We start from the raw sequence: 22,085 nt of genomic DNA, 5'->3' as shown, positions 1-22,085 counted from the left end.
ATGCTTATATAGGTAGTCCTTTTCTTTCTTGCACCTGCAAATGCAATTTTTTAAAAGAACCATTGAGAAGTTACACTTCAACCTCCTTAACTTACAGAACCGAACACATTCCTTTTGGGATACTTTCGATGATGTGTTCCAATCTCTACATGTTAAGCTTTCCACATTGAATTCAGCACCTAATGTCATATTAGATGGGAATTGGGTATCTTAACATAAGAGATTTCAGATGGACTTTAATCCTAATCCCACAGCCGACCTTTTCACGAGATCTCTACTTAACCCTTTGGTTAAATGATTGGCTAAATTATGCTGAGTTCTCACAAACTCCACTGATATCACACCATGCATGATTAACTCCCGAACCATGTTGTGTCTAACACCCAAGTGTCTAGACTTCCCATTATACACTTGACTATATGCCTTAGCCAAAGTTCATATGGGGTAACCTTATTCCTTTTGTTAGGAATTCGGTTCAACAAGTAACAGGCTGTCAACATAGCCTCACCCCAAAATCCTTCACTTAAACCCGAATAGGATAACATGGAATTCACCATTTCTTTCAAGGTTTTATTCTTCCTTTCGGCTAAACCATTCTATTGTGGTGTATAGGGAGTTGTAGTTTGATGTATTATTCCAGTAGATTGAAAATAAACCGGATCATAATACTCACCTCCCCTATCCGTACGAAGCGTTTTGATTAGCCCATTTTGATGAAGTTCTACCTCTTTCTTATAAATTTTAAATTTATCAAGAACTTCATCTTTTGTATTTAATAAATATACATAACAATACCTTGATGCATCATCAATAAAAGTAACAAGGTATTTTTTATGACCTAATGATGGAGTAGCATGCAAATCACACAAATCACTATGAATAAGGTCTAAGACTTTAGTCTCACTTTTAACATCCTTAAAAGGTTTCCTAGTGATCTTGGTCAACATGCAAGTTTTGCATTTTTCAATGTTCATATCAAAAGGAGGAATCATACTTGTTTTTGACATATCTTTTAATCTTTTGTAATGAACATGTCCTAATCTAGCATGCCAAATTTCTGATTTTGTCATATTAGTTATAGAACTACACGAGGCCATACAAACAGATTCATGAACAAAAGGAACATCAATGTTTAATTTAAACATTCCATTACAACGATAACCAAATCCAACAAACGAACCATGTCTTGACAAGATGTACTTGTCACTTTCAAGTACTTGCTTGAAACCACAATTATTTAAAACCATACCAGACAATAAGTTCTTACGAATACCAGGTACAAATAAGACATTATCCAAATACAAACTTTTTCCGAAAGTAAAAACTAAATTCACACAACCTAATCCTAGGATTGGTTCAGTTGCAACATTGCCCATCTTCACAATAGTGCCATCATCGATTGGTCTAAATTTCTTGAACCAACGACGATCTTTGCACACATGGCTTGTTGCTCCCGAATCAAACCACCAAGCAACGTCATCATCTTGCACATACTATGCATCAGATATTAGTGATACATAATTTGAATTCATATTCGAATTAAAATTATTCACTACAATCTGACCTTGTTGCTTTTCAGGATCATTAGACCCACTTGGACCAGCCTTGTTCTTTCCTTTGAACACCCGACAATCCCTCTTTAAATGACCAGGTTTCCCACACTTCCAACATGACAATTTTGTCTGTTTGTTTGGACCTTTGATCTTATTTCCTTGAAATTTTCGTTTGTTACCTTTAGCATTGTAATTTTGCTTAACTGTTCCACTTTCCTCTACCATATTAACGAAAGAGGAACCTGCTACGTTTTTATCATTGACTTTGTCAATTTCTTGAGCCCTCAGCGACTCTCAATAATGAAATGACTACCGAGTTGAACCAGAGTCAACTCTTCCTTCTTATGTTTCAAGGTATGCTTGAAGTCTTTCCAAGAAGAAGGCAGATTATCAATTATAGATGAAACTGCAATGGATTCATCCATTTTCAAATCATGTTGAGTAAACTGACCCAAAATCCGTAGCAGTTCATTATATTGTTCCATAACAGGCCTCGAATCAATCATTTTGTAATTAAAGAAATTACTAACTAAGAATTTGTTACTTGAGGCATCTTCTGCCATATACTTGGATTCAAGAGAGTCCCATAATTCCTTAGCAGACTCAACATTTTGATAAATATCAAAGAGAGAGTCAGATATACCATTCAGAATGTGTCCACGACAAATGTAATCGTCGTTCTCCCATTTCGAACGCTTCCTTGTTTGATCCAGAGTTTCGTCTTCCATATACACCGACATCGGTGTACTCAGCACATACACCACATTCAATGTTGTCAAGAGAAAGTGCATCTTCTTCTGCCATCTTCTGAAATCCGGCCCTTCAAACTTGTCCAACTTTGCAAACTTGCTTGTCATCTTCGAACTATCGTTCGTCATCTCGAAAAATTTGATTCAATCTTTTGTTGGCTAATTTGATAATCGAGATAATACTGGATAAATCTGAAGTCGTGTATAACACTTTCAGATTGAATCAAATTTCGGGGTTCAACCAAAATTGTTCAATCGGATAAAATCATAAGATTATAATTCAAGAGTTTTGTTTTGGTCTTGTATGCTTTGTCACCCGTTATGCTTTCTGAACCAGAATGATTATTTATGATCAAAGAACAGGTGGTTTTTGGCGGTTGATGGAAGTTTTTTTCTTTTTAAAAACTGCCATTGATGGAAGTTTTAGTAACTTCCAACCGTTGATGGAAGTTTTAGTAATTTTCATGTAACTTCCAAAATTTACCTAAACCGAACATCTCGTTATTACATTAAAACAAGCGTGCACTCTTATTTTAACATAATAAAGAGATCAATTACACTAAAATGTCCAACTTTTGGTGGATAAAAGGAAATGTACATTTTCATGCCTTTAATGATGATTGTACGAAGAATTATTGTGTTTCAAGAAAATTGTGAAAAAGAAAAAAATTAAATCAGACGGGAACAAAAAGTGGCATTGCAACTTGCAATTCCAATAACTAATTCACTGATCATTCAAGGTCACTACTACAAAAAAAGCTTTCCTAAGACGGTCAAATATAGGATACAACGACGGTTTTGGACCGTCATGTCTTCGAAACATAAAACTTTCAACTACAGATCCGAAAACACCATCTTTAAAAGTGAGCAACTTTCAAAGACGGTGTTGAGGTAAGCACCATCTTAGAAAGCTGATTTTTAAAGACGGTGCTGACGTAAGCACTGTCTTTGAAAGTTTGTCTTCTAAGACGGTCCTGACGTAAACACCGTCTTTAAAAGTTAGCATTCTAAGACGGTGCTGATGTAAGCACAGTCCTTTAATTAAATATTATTTTTAATTATTGATATTTTTTCTGCTTGATATCCTAACAGAAAAAATATAAATAATTAAAAATAATATATATTAGCATGATTGTAATTAATATTAATGGTAAAATTTATTTAATAAATAAATATTTAAATGATAGATTAAATAAAAATAAGAGGTTCATGTATTATTTATATTTAATCTATCATTTAAATATTAATTTTTAAAATAAATTTTAATATTAATTACAACAGATTAAGAAAATAAAAATTCCTAAAACAATTTCATACAAAATACAAGTTAGTATAATTTTTTATATAAAGCTATTATAATTCCTAAGACAAATTCCTAAAATACAAAATACAAGTACCTCATCTTTGATAGGATCAATGATATTATCTCTTGCATCATACAAAAAGAGAAGCTGAAAAACAAAGAAACACTACAAGAAAGAAATATTTGAAACTTTCACAAATTCGAATTTATACATTTTTACTGAAATTTAAAAACCAAAAAAAGACTACATGAAACTAACTAATGTAAGTCATGAAATATTTTTAACTTAGATACATACCATAAGTATTGTTGGTGTTGTTGTCCAATCAGATTTGGAGTTTCACCTTTATATTATGCGATGACATTTAATGAAGTCCATGTTCATATGCAACCACATCATCACCTGCAATAACAATTTAAGTATTGATCAAGAATAAAGTCAGGTCCATCCTGCATGATTGAAGATTTTATCATACAACTTTGAAGTCTTAACTACAACACAAGATGAAACCAATGAATATTTTGGCTACTAGTACAAACTAGAACATTTCTCAAAGAATGAACATTTGTCAAGAATGAACTATTTTTTTTAGAAGTTCTGATAATTCACATTTGTCAAAAAGTTGAACCAAATGAATATCTTGACATGGTAAATAAAAGAATCAGTGAATTTCAGACTGGTAATTGCAACATGTGGTCAATCAGTGAATCAGGACAAACTCAAGCAAGGTGTTCACTTCCCAGACAATATAAAGTATAGGTCAAGAGTCTTGACCAATAACTCCTACAAGGAATTTCTTTGTTTTTTGTGCTTGCGAGTTATTATTGACCAGGGCACAACTATAGATTATTGACCACAGAAAGAATAAAACTACAATCTCCACTTTGATATACATGTATTAAGAAAGATGTTCAATTCTTAATTATTGTCTTATTCATTAGAAAAACAAAAGTTGTCTATAGGCCACTAAGTGGAAACTCGAAAGGAAAACATTCCCAATAATAACAATTTAATGTATAGCTATTCACATATTCACTATGACAATAGCACTTAAGTTGATAGGGTAAATGTTTCCATTACCATAGTGCATGCCCCAAAACATGGCATGTAGCTGAGTATAACGTAGTTGCAGCAGCACCCATACTGAAGTCCCCGATACCAAGTTTGACTGTACAGTAAATAGTAGTATTTAAGTCAAAACACTAGCAACTTGAGTTTAGTTAAAAGTTAAAACATTCCCATGAATACAATATATATTGACCACTTCTTTAATGCTAAATTTACCACTTTTTTATTTTTCCAATGCATGCAGATTTCTTTTATAACTCATAGCACTCTACTTTTGAATCTACTAGGGGTTTGACATGATGCTTATCATAGACAAAATTGTATTTCCCAATTTGTGGTACATGACTATAACTAAACTCTTTTTGTTGAGTAGAACTAGCTGTAGTAACTACTAATATAACTGCAAAAGAAGGCATAGAACCACCCTAGCACAAAAACATGTAACAAGTTTGGCATTTGTATCCATTAGCAAATAAAATAGACAAAATTGGAATTGGCATTCCTAAACCAACACATCTTCCTTGTTTGCTACACGTAATAAAATTTCACCTGCATATTTTCCTTGGTTTTTAACACAAAATTCAAGAGCATATATTAAGTTGACTTGGGATTGGCCCAATCCAGTGGAGATAATTGTAGTTTACCTAGTTCCAACTTTGAAAATATTGGGTTACTACTTACTAAGAACAGTTAACTTCACAAGCCACCATGATGAATCACCTCAAGGTAGTCATCATCATTCTTGGAAGAAGAAAGTTGTGTTATCAATAGGCCTTACAATAGCCACAACATGTAAGTTGCTAATTAAGGACTAGTGACTACTAATAACTATTTGCATATGGAATTTAAGATTAGTGGACACATTGATGCTATACGTAGCATGTGGTTTATTATTATCCTTAGTAAAACAAGAAGGACATTTATAAAGCAGACTATATTCAGTTAAGAAGGGATTTAAAATGAAAAAACGATTCAATCAATGAACTATCTAAATTGTCAGGCAGAGAAGTTATGCAATCAATCACGAATCATATATCTCATGTGAAATCAATAAAACTATCTGATAGTTAGAGAGACTAATTGTAGGAAATGAAACATATATTCAAATAGTAAGCAATATGTTAATCAAAGTACTACTTTTCCTCAAGATGAATTTATTTTCCATTCTATTATGAACAATTTAATATCAAAAATCAAGCATATGAATGCAGCGGAGACAATAATCTGACAAATGCAAATTCTTGTGGTTTTCTTAACAAGTTCTTGTGGTTTTCTTAACAAAAATGCTCTATCTATTTTACCCAAAGTCTGAAACAAGTATGCATGTAATTAGACGGTACTCACAGTATGAATACTTGCCAAAGGATAATCAATAGACTGAATTTTTGTACAGGACAACTATAATACCATATTGAATTTTTAAATGGAATCTACAAAACAAAAATAGTTTAGAACATACATGATTACTTCAATAATCTTCAAATAAAAAAAGGTTTCATGTCATGAGAGGATCCTTTCCTGTAGTTAATCATACCCTGAAGCAAAAAAAAGTATGCCAGATTATATCAATGAGTTTCTCAAGTGATCATGGAAAGCCTACTATTTGGAGGCTCTATTGACAAAAGATTGGCAACGTGTGCTGCAGAAGCATCTAACCCCTCCAAATCACTAGGAGCTTCTTCTGAAATATCCCCAGCATCAAACCCTTGTAGACATGCCTCAATCAAACTAAATTGTTATTGACAGTTAAAAACAAGTTGACATTATAGTCCTATATTGAATATACAGTAAGTTAGCAAAGAACACTACATATATCACTGTAGTGTAGCAGCAAATTTTGTATAGTAAAAAAGAAAATAGTCAGAGAAAAATGGTGTTTTCAAGTGAACATTGATGAATTTCAAGAATTGAATCTTACAAGCAGTGCAAGAAATACACCAAATAAGGCTACAGGCCGTGTAGGAGCAGTTGGGCAAATCAATTTAACCTGCAACATAAATTTCAAGAAAATAAATGGCAACTGATTATCAAGTACACGTGCTTTCCAAATATTGCATACTAGCATGTGGTGAAACATCAGCTGGTGAGAAACAAACCTTGATTTGTCTTTTTTGGCTTCTTTGTTCCCACGACTTTCCCTCCACTCTTTTTGCTTTGTTACTTCACTCTTCACTCTTGACTCTTCACACTTAAACAACACAAAGCCCTAACCATACAGCTGCTTGTTTTCTTCCAAGCTTTTGTTGACCATAATGCCCCTAATTCGGTACTCATCATCACATTCACACTCTAAAAACAATATCAATACTAACTTAAAAGGTATAAATATTCAAATTCACCATATTCTCCACCACTAAGCAAATATGTGAAACTTTGAGAATACTGGCTAAAATAAAAAATGAAACAGAAGTGGAGGCAAAAGGTAAGCTTCACTAGTTTGAAATGATTTATCAGTTGATTGCCAAATATTAATCATTAGAGCAGCAAAAGTGTATATAAAACTTAAAACAAATACATGAACAACACAAAGTGGATGTCCGCATCTCATCTAATTACTGCTTTGTACATTTGGAGTTTCTAAGTTTAAAAAAATATTTTGCCCATTTTTTACGTAATGTTGTCATCGTCTTTGTCTCTAGTGGTGTGGCATCATCGAACCACTACACATTGTGACAAACAAACAATTTATCATTTCCAGTTAAAAAGAAATAAAATATGAGCATTTGCTATCAATGTTATGGGAATAGAAAATTTACCAAACTCCAATCAGTCTTCAACTCCGCGTCGATTATGTTCCACATACAGGTTTAATAACATTTTCATTTGCATGACTCTACATGATACGGAAAAAATAATTGAATGTTTGTATTAACAGGTTTAATAACATTTTCATTTGCATACATGATATCAACTGGGACTAACCTTAACTTCAATCCACTCATAGTTGCAAATTAACTAGGATTACTCGACATTTTCATTCCTATGTGGTTAAACATGGTATCAACTAGAACTAACCTTAACATTTTCATTAGCTGCAAATTAACTAGGATTATTTTTCTTAGTTAATTAACTATCTATCTCATGCTACCAAAAATATTGTAGCAATTTTGTAGTTAATTTATAGTTAACTCTTTTTATTGGAGATTAACTACAAAATAACTACTAATTTTTTTTAGCTAATTTTTAAAATTATTGTAGTGTAACCTTACGAAACTAACTCTAGAATATATTTATTTTATCTGTAACACGATATAATAAAATTTGTAACACTTACACACTTCTGCTCAACTAACTAAGCTAAACCCAATTGGTACTCTACAATATATTTAACTACTCTATGATTATACATATTTTCATGATACTTAAATTAACTCTTTTAATTTTCCATTTGTTTTAATACAAATATTGAAAATATTAATTACAATTTAATAACATATGTGAACAAGACAATCAATAAATGCTATTATATATAAAAATAAGAACGCATGACTCATTTACTTTTGTTTTGTATAAAAATAAAAGAAACGTTGATTTCTCTTTTAATATAAAATTCTGATTTCCAAAAAATGTTTAAATTCTCCATTCATTTCTAACAAAATCAATTTATTCTCCTTTATAAAATTTATCATTTATGTTACATTTATTGGTATTTTTTTATAAACTTTTTCATAAGCATGTATAGGAAAAGAAAAAAAGAACAAAAATAAATAAATTTCTCCAAAAGATCAACTTTGCTTATGCATAAATTAAATAAGTTAATAGGAGAGAGCTTTTATAAATTTAATTAATTTATGTATATGCTAATTTTTTAAGTATTTATGGAAAAATTTATCTAAACACTTATTTTTTTCTTCAATCACATTCATGTATATTATTATATATTCTATAATATTTGTATTTATTCAATTCAATTATTTATTATTTTTTATATTTATTAACATATATAAATGATAATTAAAAGCATATTCAATTCAATAATAATATTATATATTATTATAAACTAATTAATAAGTCACATTTATGTGTATATACCAATTGACTGTAATATTATCTTTTAGATTTTAATAAGTCACACACACATGCATAAAGACGATTTTAATCAGACATATTCATGTATATTATCATATACTAATTAATAAATACCTATGTGATATTTTCATTGATTGCTTATGAAACTCTCAACCCCACACATGAAGCCAAAACCATGGCCAAACCAAAACCCCAGCCATTTTCACACCTCTATCTTCCCATAGTCACTTCCTATATTATTATCCTCTCTTCGTAACTGCAATTCATGTTCCTCTAGGCATCTTACAAACACATGGGGCACACACCTTTCTTTGGCTTTATGCAACACATGAAGACAATGTCCATCTTGCATACCATTTATAAGTCTGCAAGTCTCAACTTTATGATACCATAACGCTCACTTTAACTGCAATGACATTTCATCTTCTCTTGTTTTTTCTGCTTCATCCATCTCAACACTCTCAATTTTTTTTATATTTTGAACTTGCAATTTATGTGTTTTTGTTCAGTGCATTTGATTACAACTCAGATGAGTATTCCAATGTCACAACGTTCCCTCCACTTGTTACCCACTTCAACATCTTCCTTCCTCTCTCTTGTTTCCTTTTCCTTCCTTTTCTTTATTCTCCTTCACAATCCTTGTATTTATCTTTGTCATACTTTTTTTTATATTTTTGTTTGCTTAATTGGCACTACCACTGCACCTAAACAACTTCTTATAAGAGCCTCATACACACACACACACACACACTCTCAATTCACTCAACACTCAAAACAAAAACCTTGAAGCCTGTTAATTTCTTACCAAAATGGAAAACTTTTTTGTGCCATTTTTTAAAAAAACCCCCAACCCATCAATCACCACTACTGGTGGCAGTGGCTCATCTTCATCAAACCAAACAAGCCTTGTACAACCAAGCACATATCCTCAAAATTTCCCTTACAATACTAGTGAAAAACTTAACTTTCCAGAACAACCTTATTTCATTCCTTTGTATCCCTTTCCAATAGGACAAGTTAGCTTTTCTAATCAACCCTATGGAATGCCAAATTCGGAACTTCAAGGTTCGAGGGCATGCATGACCAAAGCTACAAGGGAGAGATGTAGACAAGTAAGACAAAGGAGTAAAAATTCTACTCCTGTCGCTCCTAATTCAATTCTAGAAGGGACAACAAGGGAACAATTTGTTCCTAATGGAGGGTCAAATGTGAGGATCACAGTCAAACAACACAATGCAACCAAGTTTTTTAACACCCCAAACGGGAAGGTGATTGGTTCTCTTAAAATATGCTTTCCTTTCTTCATTAAGGCCTTGTATGTTCATTGATTTCAATGTTTTCTAAAATTTTCATTCATAGTTTGTCGCTTAAGAAATTAATAGTGTTTGAAGAAAATAAATGAAGAGGATGAAAAGATATCTTAATTGTTTTATTTTGGAAATAATTTTTTAAACTTGATCAATTTTGTGTGAAAAAGAATTATTGAGTAAGGACGAATTATTTCAGAAAACAATTTTTAGAACAAAAATGTTAGAAGGGAATTAAACATGCCTATATGTAGGATTTTTTCTTTTGAGTCTTTTAATTATTATTTTTTTAACTATTCCCATTGTCTAATTGCAGAAGCTAGAAGAAATTTTGACAAAGAAGTTGAATAAGAGTGATGTTGGCGTCCTAGGCCGCATTGTGCTCCCAAAGGTAAGGTTTTCTTATTTTCTTCAATTACATGTTTGGTTATCTTTCTCTTTATATACCTTCCAAGAAAAGATGAAACATTGAAGTAAAGATGCCCTATTAATGGCTCATCTTGATCAGTGAAACTTGATTTGTGATCCAGGCGGCCCAATAATTATTTTTTTCCTAACATATCTATTTTAGCACAAAAATAGAAGGAAAAGTAAAGCAACAATGGTTATCTTTTCAGTCATAAACATATTTGTGCCTATAATTTGTAGAAAGACAAACCATTGTTGAAATTGTATTTTTCAGTTTTCAAAATGAATAATTTTAAATTCTTTCTATAACATCTTTTTATTAATTCTTTTACTATAATTATTAAATATTTTTAAAAGAAATTTAAGATATTAAATATAATTATTCTTTGATTGTATGACAAATCGAAATCAGTTTTAATGTTCAATACCTTCAATTATTACCTTTTTCTTGTCAAAAAGTGATATATTTTGCCCATATCCAAGTTAATAATACATATATGTTAAATAGAGAGAGGCTGAGGATAAGCTTCCGACACTGTGGAAGAAGGAAGGAATCAATATTGTACTAAAGGATGTATATTCTGAGATTGAATGGAGCATCAAATACAAGTAAAGGAATTCTATGTAATTTATACATGTTTCTTTATTGGGTTTTTTTTTTTTTCAAGATATAGTAAGTATAAGGTGTTATTGCACAGGTACTGGACTAATAACAAAAGCAGAATGTATATTCTTGATAATATAGGTAAAATTCAATTTCTTGTGTGTTGTCAACTATAGTACTACAATTGCAGTTTTTTGATTTTGGCATCATAAACAATTGTTTTTCGATCCAATCTTACAGGGGATTTTGTTAACCATTATAAACTTCAAGCAGGAGATTTCATAACCCTTTACAAGGACGAGTTGAAAAATCTGGTTAGTTTTGCTTCCTTTATACATAATTTGGTGAACATTTATTATTAACCAAATATTGGAGGGGTGGGGGAAGAAAGGTTACACAATGTGCTCATGAAATTTTCTACTAACACTGCATGTACTATCTTTTAAGGTATAATTAGAGAAAAATCGACTCACGGAGATTTTATATAGTTTGACCTTTATACTTTTCCTTATTTTGATATTTTTGCACATCATTTCAACCCCTTTAGATTGCATGGTTCTTTGTTATTGGATATGACAAAGGAAATATGTGCCTACAGATTCTAACATAAGTGGATCTATGATGCTGTGTCTAATTCTATTTACTTCTATTTAATATATAAAAAGTAATTAATTTACACTATGATTTGTACAATGTTATGATATACTTGTCTGATGTGAACAATTTTATGTGAGGAACTAGTATGTGTCGGCTAGAAAGGATCACGAAAATCTAGAAGAATCTAAGTCCTCGTCAAACACAGGAATGTCACATGAACCAGATGCATATTTAGCTTACTTGACGAAGGAACTTGGCCATAAGGGGAAAGCAGAAGCTGCCAACAACCTTTTGAACAATGTTGAGGAAGAGGCACCATATCAAGCAAATCAATTACATCAATTCATGCCGATGAAAAATATTGTGGGGGAGGGGGCATCAAACCAAGCACTTCAAGAAGCCGCACCAGCAGCACCCGTCAATGTTGATCAAGAAAACAAAGTTGTTGACGATGATGATGATGATATCTATGGTGGCCTTGACAATATTTTCGAAATTGGAAATACTTATCAAATTTGGTAGTCAGACTATATATGAAATGTTTAAGATTTATGTTGGATATGTTCTCTGGCATGTAAACTTGTACCCATGCATGTCTTGTCCTGCTTAATTATGTTCAATGGTCTTTTGGGATGGTGGAGAGAAAATGAGAGGGGAAACAAATATGACATTTAAATTGAAAGAAAAGTATTAAAAAATTTCAATTTTTCTTTTCAATAGTCAATTTTTTTTTCTTTTTTCTAATTTTTTTAATTAGATAAAAGAAAATATATTATTATGCATATTTTATGTTTATATATATGTAAAAAGATAAAAATGTTCAACTAAAATGTTTCAACTTTCACTGTCATGAAGATTTTAGACTATTTAAAACTATATGTAAATATATACTCATTCAACCATTAAATTATAATTTACTTATTATTTGTATTGCTTGTGCAAAATCTTGTAAAAATTAACTAAAGAAAAAAACATGATTAGATGTTTTTATTTTATATATTTAAAAAATTAAATGTATAAAATGTTATATCATATAGCATTAAATGATTTGAAATTATTACAAAATTTTGTTGCTTCACTATTCATTTAATATATAATTAATGTAAAATTCCTAAGATACAAAAGTGTTCACTAACTCTAGGTATTTGTTCAATGGAGAAAGTTGAAAGGAACTAGTGCATGGATTAAAACTTAAGCCTCACTTTTCTTTTGCTTTCATCATCTTTCAATCGCACATATATATATATTTGGGTTTTTATGAAGCACATGCATGATGCATCTTTTTGTTGTTCCTTTGTTTATTATTCTTCCTTAAGAGCTGCTTTAAAAGAGGGAATAAAAACAAGAAATAGTTTTTATTTCAAATCCTTCGCATTGGAAGTCATAGGTTGAGGGCCTTGTACCATGAATTTCGAGTCTCAAAGTGGGAGCTTCTTCAATTTTGGAGACTCTTAGTAACTAGTTGTCATTGTCAAATGCCTAGAAAATGTCACCACGTTTTCATGTTAGTAACATGCATGACATCCATGATAAAAGAAAAGACCAAATTAATTTAGTATAACTATTTTCTCACAATTTAAATATCTTCTCATATACTGTGAATTTAAATTTAGTCTTATAAATTAAAATTAAAATTATATTTAAACTATTTTAATAATCATTTATATTGTATTTTTTTTACATGAAAGTATCTGTAACCAATTTTTTGCTGGAAATAATTTGTCACTAATACTGGGGTCACTAAGATTTCAATAATTATTTATTAAAAAATATATTTAAATTGCTTTGTGACAATTGACATGTTATTTAATAATGATTTTGTTAGAATTTTGCTAAAATTACCTTATACCACACACATACACATACACTAACTTACACCAATTTATTTTTTATAGAAAGAATAGGTTAACAAGTTATAATTATATTTTTTAAAAATACACTCAAAGTATATCGTGGTTGGGATGCTAATATATAATGAAGTGTTAATTTATATATTAGTTGTTTAGTCTTGGAGTATCAACATTGTTGGTATGTTAGGATTTACCTTTGATGTTTATCTGCCATAGTCTTCATTAAAAAGAAAATTTCATTCTCTAAGCTTTTGATGGTGGTGATGATAATAATAATCAACTAAATATATTTTTTTCGAGATAAGTTCACAGGCAAACAAAATTCACTCCCTAAATGGGGAAAAAGTGGATCTTACAGGGAGAAAGTTGTTCAAGATTGAGTTGGAGCATGGAGATAGGTTGAAACAGAAATGTGACTTTGATGCAAGCAATTTGTAAGAATTATGAATACTTTAAAAGAATGTTGTAATTATTAAGCTTTTGGGGGGAAAATTAATTTGCTCATTATGAGATCGATTGAAGTCCATTTGGAAACACTTAGAAGGGGTGGGTGTTGTCTACATCTCCATGGCTTTATATGGTAAAGTTTGAATTTGCAAAGGATAAAGAGATAATGGTTGGAAATGAACCATGAATAATCTTTGATTGTTACCTCATAGTTCGACTTTTGTGTGTGGACTTTGTCCCCTATGATGTGATGATCAATAACATGTTGGTGTGGATAAAATTATGTGTCTAGGGATAGAGTATAATATGATGGAAGTGGCCTCTTAGAGCTTGATTTTGTAGTAATTGATAGGCACTTGTTAAAGTGGGATTCATAACCATGGTTGGGTCAAGAGGGAAGTTTGCTAATATATGTGAGGAGATCAACTTGAGTCAACTAATGGTGGGGTGAGTTTGGCTTCATGTAATCATTACACTACTAAAAAAAAAAAGGCCTTCTACATTGGTTCTAATGGTCATTTTACATCGGTTATGATGCGTGGTGGTAGACCCCTATCGTTGAATAACAACATGGGTTGAAGAACCGTCTTTGAAGGGCATTGGTACGAAGACGGGCATGGTACCAAACCCGTCTTAGAATTGTGGACATTCTACATCGGTTCTAAAGGTACAAACGATGTAGAAAATGGATATTCTACATCGGTTCTACAGGTATAAACGATGTAGAATGTGGACATTCTACATCGTTTGTACCTTTAGAACCGATGTAGAATGTCCATATTCTACATCGTTCATTCCTTCAGAACTGACGTAGAATATCCACATTCTACATCATTTATACCTCCAAAACCGATGTAAAATGTTGTTTATTTATTTATTATTTTTGCAAAATTTTTGTAGGGTTCTACCTAGGTAATGTCTCATATGAGACTTAATTTATAAAATCATGTCAAATTTTAGCTAGCAAAATAGTTAATTTATAAACTCATGTCAAATTTCAACTATCATAGTAAACCAAAATCATAGAAGCATATTATCAACCACACAAGGAATCAATTGGTATGCCATTTTTTAAATGTTTTTATCATATCACTAAAAAACTGCAAGTATAATGACTTTTATGAAGCAGTAGAATGCTAGATTGCAAGTTATTATAAAAAACAAAAAATATATCTATGTTAAGCTAAATTGTAATTAACGGTTAGATTTGCAGCCACTAAATTTGCATGTTATTATAAGAGTCCTTAAGGTGTAAAATTAATTTGAGCAGAGATGGAATTACACACATACCTTATTTTCAAGTTCAATATTGCCATCTTGATGAGAGTATTCCATAATCATACATATCAACAGATCAGTGGGTGTACACACCTTTAAATTTCCTACACATTGGTCAATCAGGCAGGGAAAGAAGCCATGACAAACAAGTCAGCCATTTGCCTTTAAGAAGAGAAGGGACTGGGGATGGAGATCAGATAAATATTTCTAGTTAACACATTTAAAGAAAAATTACCTGGTAAGGAAGATACTTCATTGACTCAACCATTTTGGTTGCTAGTGAAAGAGTTGAAGCTCTCTCTTCCTATTTTCAACAAAGAAAGCTTGTAAGGAATGTAGGCTAACACATTTATTCAACACTTTCTGGTCCCAAAAGAGTTACCAATGTCGTGTACAGTGTAATGAAATGTATTAGCTAAGGTTCACTAATAAAGTTTTCAGCACCAGGTGAATATTTTTTAGTCAGATTTTTAGCTTTCTTTTTTTTTTTTGCCTGAAAGAAATCATTATAAACACACATGTGGAAAAAGAAGTGGAACAAAGTTGTACAGATATTTTCACCTCAACACTATTTTTGTTTTTATCCTAATATTTATCACCCCTTACTTTTTATAATTATCAGGCACCCCTCTTACTTTAATTGTAACATCATTTTCACTGTTTATTTTAATATTTTAATATTTTAATATAACATTTGATCGTTAAAAAAAATTATAAGAATTATAATTAATTTAAAAATTAAAACAATTACTAATTTATTTTACTAAATATTTTTACTTCAATAAATTAAATTAATAACTTTCATTTTTAATTGTTAACTTTAATTTTTTATTTTTTAAACTTCCAACTACATTTTAAAATTTCAATCAAATTAATTATTAAATACTACTCCCTTTATTTTTTATTTATTTAAAATATATTGCCTCTATTAATTTATCTATCATTTGAAAAATTCAATATCATATTTATTATTTTACATATGTATTTATTATGAAGTGAAACGGAAAATAAGTAAAATAGAACTCCATAAAATTTTTAAAAGGCAACTAAAAAGATAGAGAGAAGAATATTATGAAACAAGTCATTTATGATAATAGCTAAAATTGGCAATGGCCTCAATTTATGATCTAGGAAGTATCGCGCTGCCTATTCTACATTAAATACCTTTAGGCTTCCCTAATTCTACATTAAATACCTTCAGGCCAACCCACAATCTAGAATATAACATTTGTTTGTGTCCACTACATTTTAGTACAAGCACAAGCATTCCTCCTAGCAAGGAGTTTCCTTCTTCAAAACACCAATAACAATACACCAAGACCTAATTTCCTCCTTCAGATCTATCAAACTATGCATATAACACTGTAGCTAACAAACCATATATATATATATATAGAGAGAGAGAGAGAGAGAGAGAGAGAGAGAAACTTCCTAAAACAACTTAGCCCATCAAAGGCTAACAAAAAAATGAAATCAGTTAAAGTAGTTTGGCATACCTCCACTTTGTCCTCACTAGACGCATGGCTAATTGGAAGTGTGCAAAATTCCTCTGTCAAACGAAAGCACTCCCCAACATTTTCCGGAGAGACAAAATCCAATGCAACCTTAATACATGACTGCAAAAGGAAGACATTCATAATATGTGAGCTAAAAAAAGCAGGCAGCAAGCATAAGCCTCATATCTATAGAGTGGTTGCTCGTTTATCTTCTAGTAATTAATTTACACTTTGGGTATGCTACCAAACTGTTATATGAAAAATCTGCAACTTTTACTAAACAAACCTCCTCATTGGCAAACTAGTGAATAAAAGAACATAATTACAGAGTGAATAAAACAAACCTCCTCATCAGTTTTGATTTCACAAAATAATTGGGCAAACTGTTACCTTCAAGTTGGAATAACTAAATATAAATTCATCAGCAAACTAGTAAAAGACTAAAAGTTAAATTGTATAAAGCTCTGAATCAATGTGACTAATAACTTTAGTTAGCCCTTTGATGTTATAATCGTTCATTAAACTACAATCAAATCAAGCAAGTTAAAATCAAGCAAGCCTTGTAAGAAAAATCCAAATGAATTTGACTCATTCAACTTAACCAAAGTGTACTAAATTACCGCAAGTATGGCATCATCATCATCGTCAATATCTACAGCCATGTAGTTGGAAGACTTGATGATTTGGCCTGTGTAATTAGTATGATTGTTCACCAAACCATCCAAACCCCGAGAACTATGATTGTTAACAATTGAAGTTACAGTGACATCAGGACATATACGGTGGTCATTCTCATAGCGTCCATGGAAGGAAGTTGTTCTCCTATCTTCATGAAGCTGAGGAGTAACCTGTGTTTTTCCTGGTTGGACATAGACCTACTAGAATTTTGTAGACTTGAATGAGCATTCAAAGCCTGTTGGGAATTGTTTCAACAGAAGTCATTGCAAAATTATAGAAGTATCAAGTAAGAACATTTACATTGATTCAAGTGATTCAGAACCAAGACATAGGAAAATAAATGCCAAGTTCAGGTTTATCTATATGATTATAAGAAAAACCATGACACAGAGAATGCAAGTTAGACTTAATCCAGCATATAGATGATCAGAGAAAATATATTGGTTTCAAATGAATTATTATAAATCTTTTAATATGATTTGAGTTCAGTTTATAAACATAAAAAATAAAAACCAATAACCTTTGAAGTCTTATTATAGTGAATATCCATTAAAATTAATCATGGTTCTGTGGAAAAAGTGATGAATAATAAAAGAAAAAGATCATTATATTTTATTTTCTTTTGTGTACAAAAATTCTGATTGGGATTAGAACATATAACCTCATCATTCATCATTTGATAAAATAAAGTAAAATGGCTAATAGTTAAGTTTAAAAACTAAAATAGTTTTTTCATAATTTCAAAAAATTAAATTAATTAGTAATATTTATAATTTCAAGTACTATAATTCCTTTTCTCTCTAGCATAAAGAGCGGGGTGGTAGGGGCAACCATGGTTTTGGTGCTAGATAAATAATCCATGTTTTCATAAGAAAAATAAAATAAAATTATCCTCTTGTTTATTAGCTTTGATTTGTTCAATTATGCTTTTTAACGAAAGCTAACATAACAGCAACTTCCATTGCAAACAACTAAATAAATAAAAACTAAACCAATGAACTCATAACATATGGTAGCTAGCTAGGTGGGAACTCAGAAGAGAAACATGTATCATAATACCAGAACATCAATGCAATCTTAATTTTAGTGGCGGAAATGTAGTGACACAATGTAAACAAAGAAAGAGAATTTATTTATTGCAGCCTGAGAAATTTGTATAGTGGTCACAAGATCCTTTCCATCTTGCTGGTGGAGGACCAAACCCATCATCCTTGAAGCTTTTAGACTCAGCCGTGAACCCTGCCTCACCAATATTGACAGACAGTTTTTACAATTAAATTAAGAAGTACCATTCATATAATATCTGACATTAAGTACAATAATGCACAAAGAAGAAATTGAAAATGGGAACAAAGTCAAGATGAACCAAAAGAGCAACAATTATGTCAATCTCTGATTTCAATCTTCTCTTAGCAGTCGTAGGTAACCCAATGAAGTTCCATGATCTTGTTGTGTGCAGTTGGCGATACTGGTTTTGAAACAATTATGTCACTCTCTGATTTCAGCTAGTATGAAGTTTGAAGCAGCTGACCCTGACACTAAAGGCATTAAATTGAAATTTAATATGTTTTGGACAGGTACCAGTTGCACAAAGTTTACATGCTCCTAGTGCCTGAGTATCAATTCCAGCCATCCCAGCTGAATTTAGTTTTAACTTCAGATTCAGCCACCTTATTGGTTGTCCATCCAAGCGCAGTGAAACTATTTTTTCTCTAATTATTGTCAAATTCTACTCACCTTCTCTACCTACCTATTCTCTATTTGGTAATTCCAAATTTACAACACACTGAGTAGAACATGTTTCAATATTCAAGAGAGTTACAGACTGGACAACACATCAATCTGAAGCTCTATACATTGTTGAGATGTACATTAACAACGAACTATAAAAAAGGGAAACTTTTAAAAGAGGAAGAAGCATAGAGAAAAATCATTAAGTTAATAGCCTTCCAGTTAGGGGAACAAATTGTTACACCATCGTGGATGGAGACTCGATTTTAGATCATTTTAACAAAACATTAGTCTCACATAAAAGAAAAAATTTTACCTTGGGACTTATCCGCAATGAATTGATAGATGTTTCTATTAACCATTTTTCAGCCTCATTTCAGCATATCAAAACCTGTAACAACAATTGCAAACGTTTTTCCATAAAGCATGGATGCAAAAGGTAATATATCACTTAGGAAGGTAGAGTAAAAGAAGAAATTATTAAGACACAGCTACCACCTACAAAAGTGTGCTTGATCCTAATGAAGTACACATCATTTAGAAAGGTAAACTAAAAGAAGACATTAATGCATAACAACACTTGAAATGTTTGAGCATGAAAATATGCACACAAAAAGGATCCTCAGCCTTAATTTGCTGAGAGATGTTTGTGTGTGTGTGTGTGTGTGTGTATATATATAAATATATATATATATATATATATATATATATATATATATATATGAGAATTGACAGATAGTACAAAAAATAGTTCATGATGAAGGCTACAAGATCTTCTAATTTGTCAAACTTTATTTGCAACAAGTAACAACTTGATTGTGTAGCACTTTGCAAAAGCTTTGAGCCATGGCCCTAACAAGGACCTTATACTTCCAAGAAAAACATCTGAAGAAATGAACAAAGTCAATAAACAATATGAGTGCAAACAAGGCTATCAAGCAAAAGCTTGGTAGTGAAGTATCCCAAATTTCGCAAAAGCTAGACCCCAAAATCCTAAATATTGGTTAGTTGGAACACTAAAGAAGGAAGGGGTTTGAAGAAACATAAATAGAACACCAATCTCATTCTTAAAATAAAACACCCAACAATAAATCATCATTTGCCTTATCTACTTTCTTTGGCCCAAGGACAAATCTGCTATCAACTAGTTGCAACACAGAATACCTTTGAACCCTAATCTCTCTTTTCATCAGGCTTAATAACTACCAAGGAAAAAGAAAACCATAGATCATCTAGTTCTTTGGCAATTCAACAACCTAATACACAATCTTAAATCACACACCAATTAGCACTAGTAAAGCAAGTATGAAAGAAAAAAAATCCAAGCAGAAATCACTACATAGTAGTATGAAACGAGATGGATCTTACGGGATTGAGCAAGAGCTCGGGGCTGGTCCTGCACATAAACCAACAAAATTCACAAACTCGATCACTTTGATTTTTTAATAAGAATCGTCATATTAAAAATGGAAAATGTGGAATTGAAATGGGTAATTTATTTTAATCTTTGGTTTTCCATTATCAATTAGATTTAGATAAAAAAATATAGAAAGGAAACAATAAAATGGAGCAAATGTGCAATGAAGTAGAGAGAGACAGATTGAGAGCATACTTGAGTTCAACCTCGGGCTTTTTATGCCTTGGGTAATTTATTTCATTGTTATGCTTTTAAGAGAAAAAGTCCCTACACTGAAACTTCAACATCAGCACGACAAATAGACTAGCTCATAAAATGGTATTGTAGAAAAGATTGTAAGAGAGAAAATGAAAAGAAATACTCTAGTAATTTTCAGCCACTTCATACCACCTTAGGCCCATCCTTTCTTAATCGAAAAGCCTCAAAGAACAAAGATTTACCTCTTCAGAGGTTTCAGTGCTGACTGCTGGAGGAAGCTTTAGCCGTGGCTAGGCAAGAACTGCACTCACTCACTCTCGATTCAAATTGCTCAATGAAACGAAAGACGGAGAACACAATGCCCTACCTGTCCAAAATGCCTCCTCTTCCATCAAAATCCTTCTTCCTTCCATTTCCAAAATGCCCTACCTGTCCTCTGTGAACCGCGCACTCTCACATCACCAACGCCACAAACTCGATTGCGCAACTTGTTAACTCGTTCACCTCTCACTCCACCGAGTTGACTCGCTCCGTGATACAAAAATCGTCGCTCCTGTGCTCGACGACCCTATCCTTAACCGACGACCAAAAGAGAAAATGTTCGATTCGGCATTTGACGTCTCTGTCTCTTGCGGAGGAAGCACAACAGAAGGCTCGGCAGAACGAGGAGAGAGTTCTGATAAGCAAAGTTCTGGTTTGGAATTGGAGAGGAAGGACCTCAAGGCGGAAGCGACGCAAGCTCTCAAGGCTTGTCAGAGAGATACTGGCAAGAGGATGTGCATGGCCTTGGGTTCGAGAGATTTTGGCAAGTTGGGTATGTAAACTCTAGAGGAGAGGAAGGCACGATATCAATGTGAAGATGAACGGCCACATAAATGAAAAAGTGAAAAGACCAACGACGGTTCACATATAAGACCGACTTTAACAAATTGCGATTATTTACAAAAATACCATGCATTTTTTAAGACAGCGATTTTTCTAGGACCGTCCTTGATCCACTGTCATAGTAAAGTTGTTTTGTAGTAGTGTTAGCTCGATGTAAAGTACAAAGGCCTCCATTTAAACTATAAATGTTGCAGTCTCTATGGTCATATTACTAAGAATTCCCTAAGAAGAAGAATGGTCAAGTGGCATTGTCAAAGATCTCCAAATGTAGCAGTGAGGGAGATTAAATAAAGATACAGGCCAACATGCAACTTTTAATTTGGTTCTTGTTAGCCACGTCAATAAAGGCCATAATGGTCTCTATGGTGATTGGTTGATAGTAACTAAGGGTGAAAAAAAGGCAAGTAAATCCAATATACATAATTTTGGGGGCAATAAATCCAAGATGGATGTAGGGAAAAAAATATTAGACCAATACAAATATGT

The 22,085-nt window shown here is 31.8% G+C and overlaps 1 protein-coding gene and 1 long non-coding RNA gene across 2 annotated transcripts; both read left to right on the top strand.

Annotated features, from left to right (window-relative positions):
• The first annotated feature begins 9,452 nt into the window (after positions 1–9,452).
• On the top strand, positions 9,453–10,482 carry LOC114401799. Its single transcript, XM_028364387.1, has 2 exons — positions 9,453–9,971; positions 10,327–10,482. The coding sequence occupies exons 1-2, from the start codon at positions 9,513–9,515 to the stop codon at positions 10,480–10,482; spliced, it is 615 nt and encodes a 204-aa protein (XP_028220188.1). The 5' UTR covers positions 9,453–9,512.
• Positions 10,483–11,261: 779 nt separating this feature from the next.
• Positions 11,262–12,308, top strand: LOC114402603. The gene is made up of 2 exons (XR_003664478.1): positions 11,262–11,336; positions 11,764–12,308. It is a non-coding gene; the product is annotated as an uncharacterized LOC114402603 (long non-coding RNA).
• Positions 12,309–22,085: the final 9,777 nt, after the last annotated feature.

The sequence above is a fragment of the Glycine soja genome, chromosome 20 (genome assembly GCF_004193775.1).
Source record: "Glycine soja cultivar W05 chromosome 20, ASM419377v2, whole genome shotgun sequence".
In the NCBI taxonomy this organism is placed as follows: domain Eukaryota; kingdom Viridiplantae; phylum Streptophyta; class Magnoliopsida; order Fabales; family Fabaceae; genus Glycine; species Glycine soja.
This window is presented reverse-complemented; position numbering and strand designations above follow the sequence as displayed.

Excerpts from the sequence above, each read along its gene's own strand:
- LOC114401799 (XM_028364387.1), top strand. The coding sequence starts at position 9,513 with ATGGAAAACTTTTTTGTGCCATTTTTTAAAAAAACCCCCAACCCATCA. Across the intron at positions 9,972-10,326 it reads TTAACACCCCAAACGGGAAG|AAGCTAGAAGAAATTTTGAC; the intron begins GTGATTGGTTCT and ends GTCTAATTGCAG.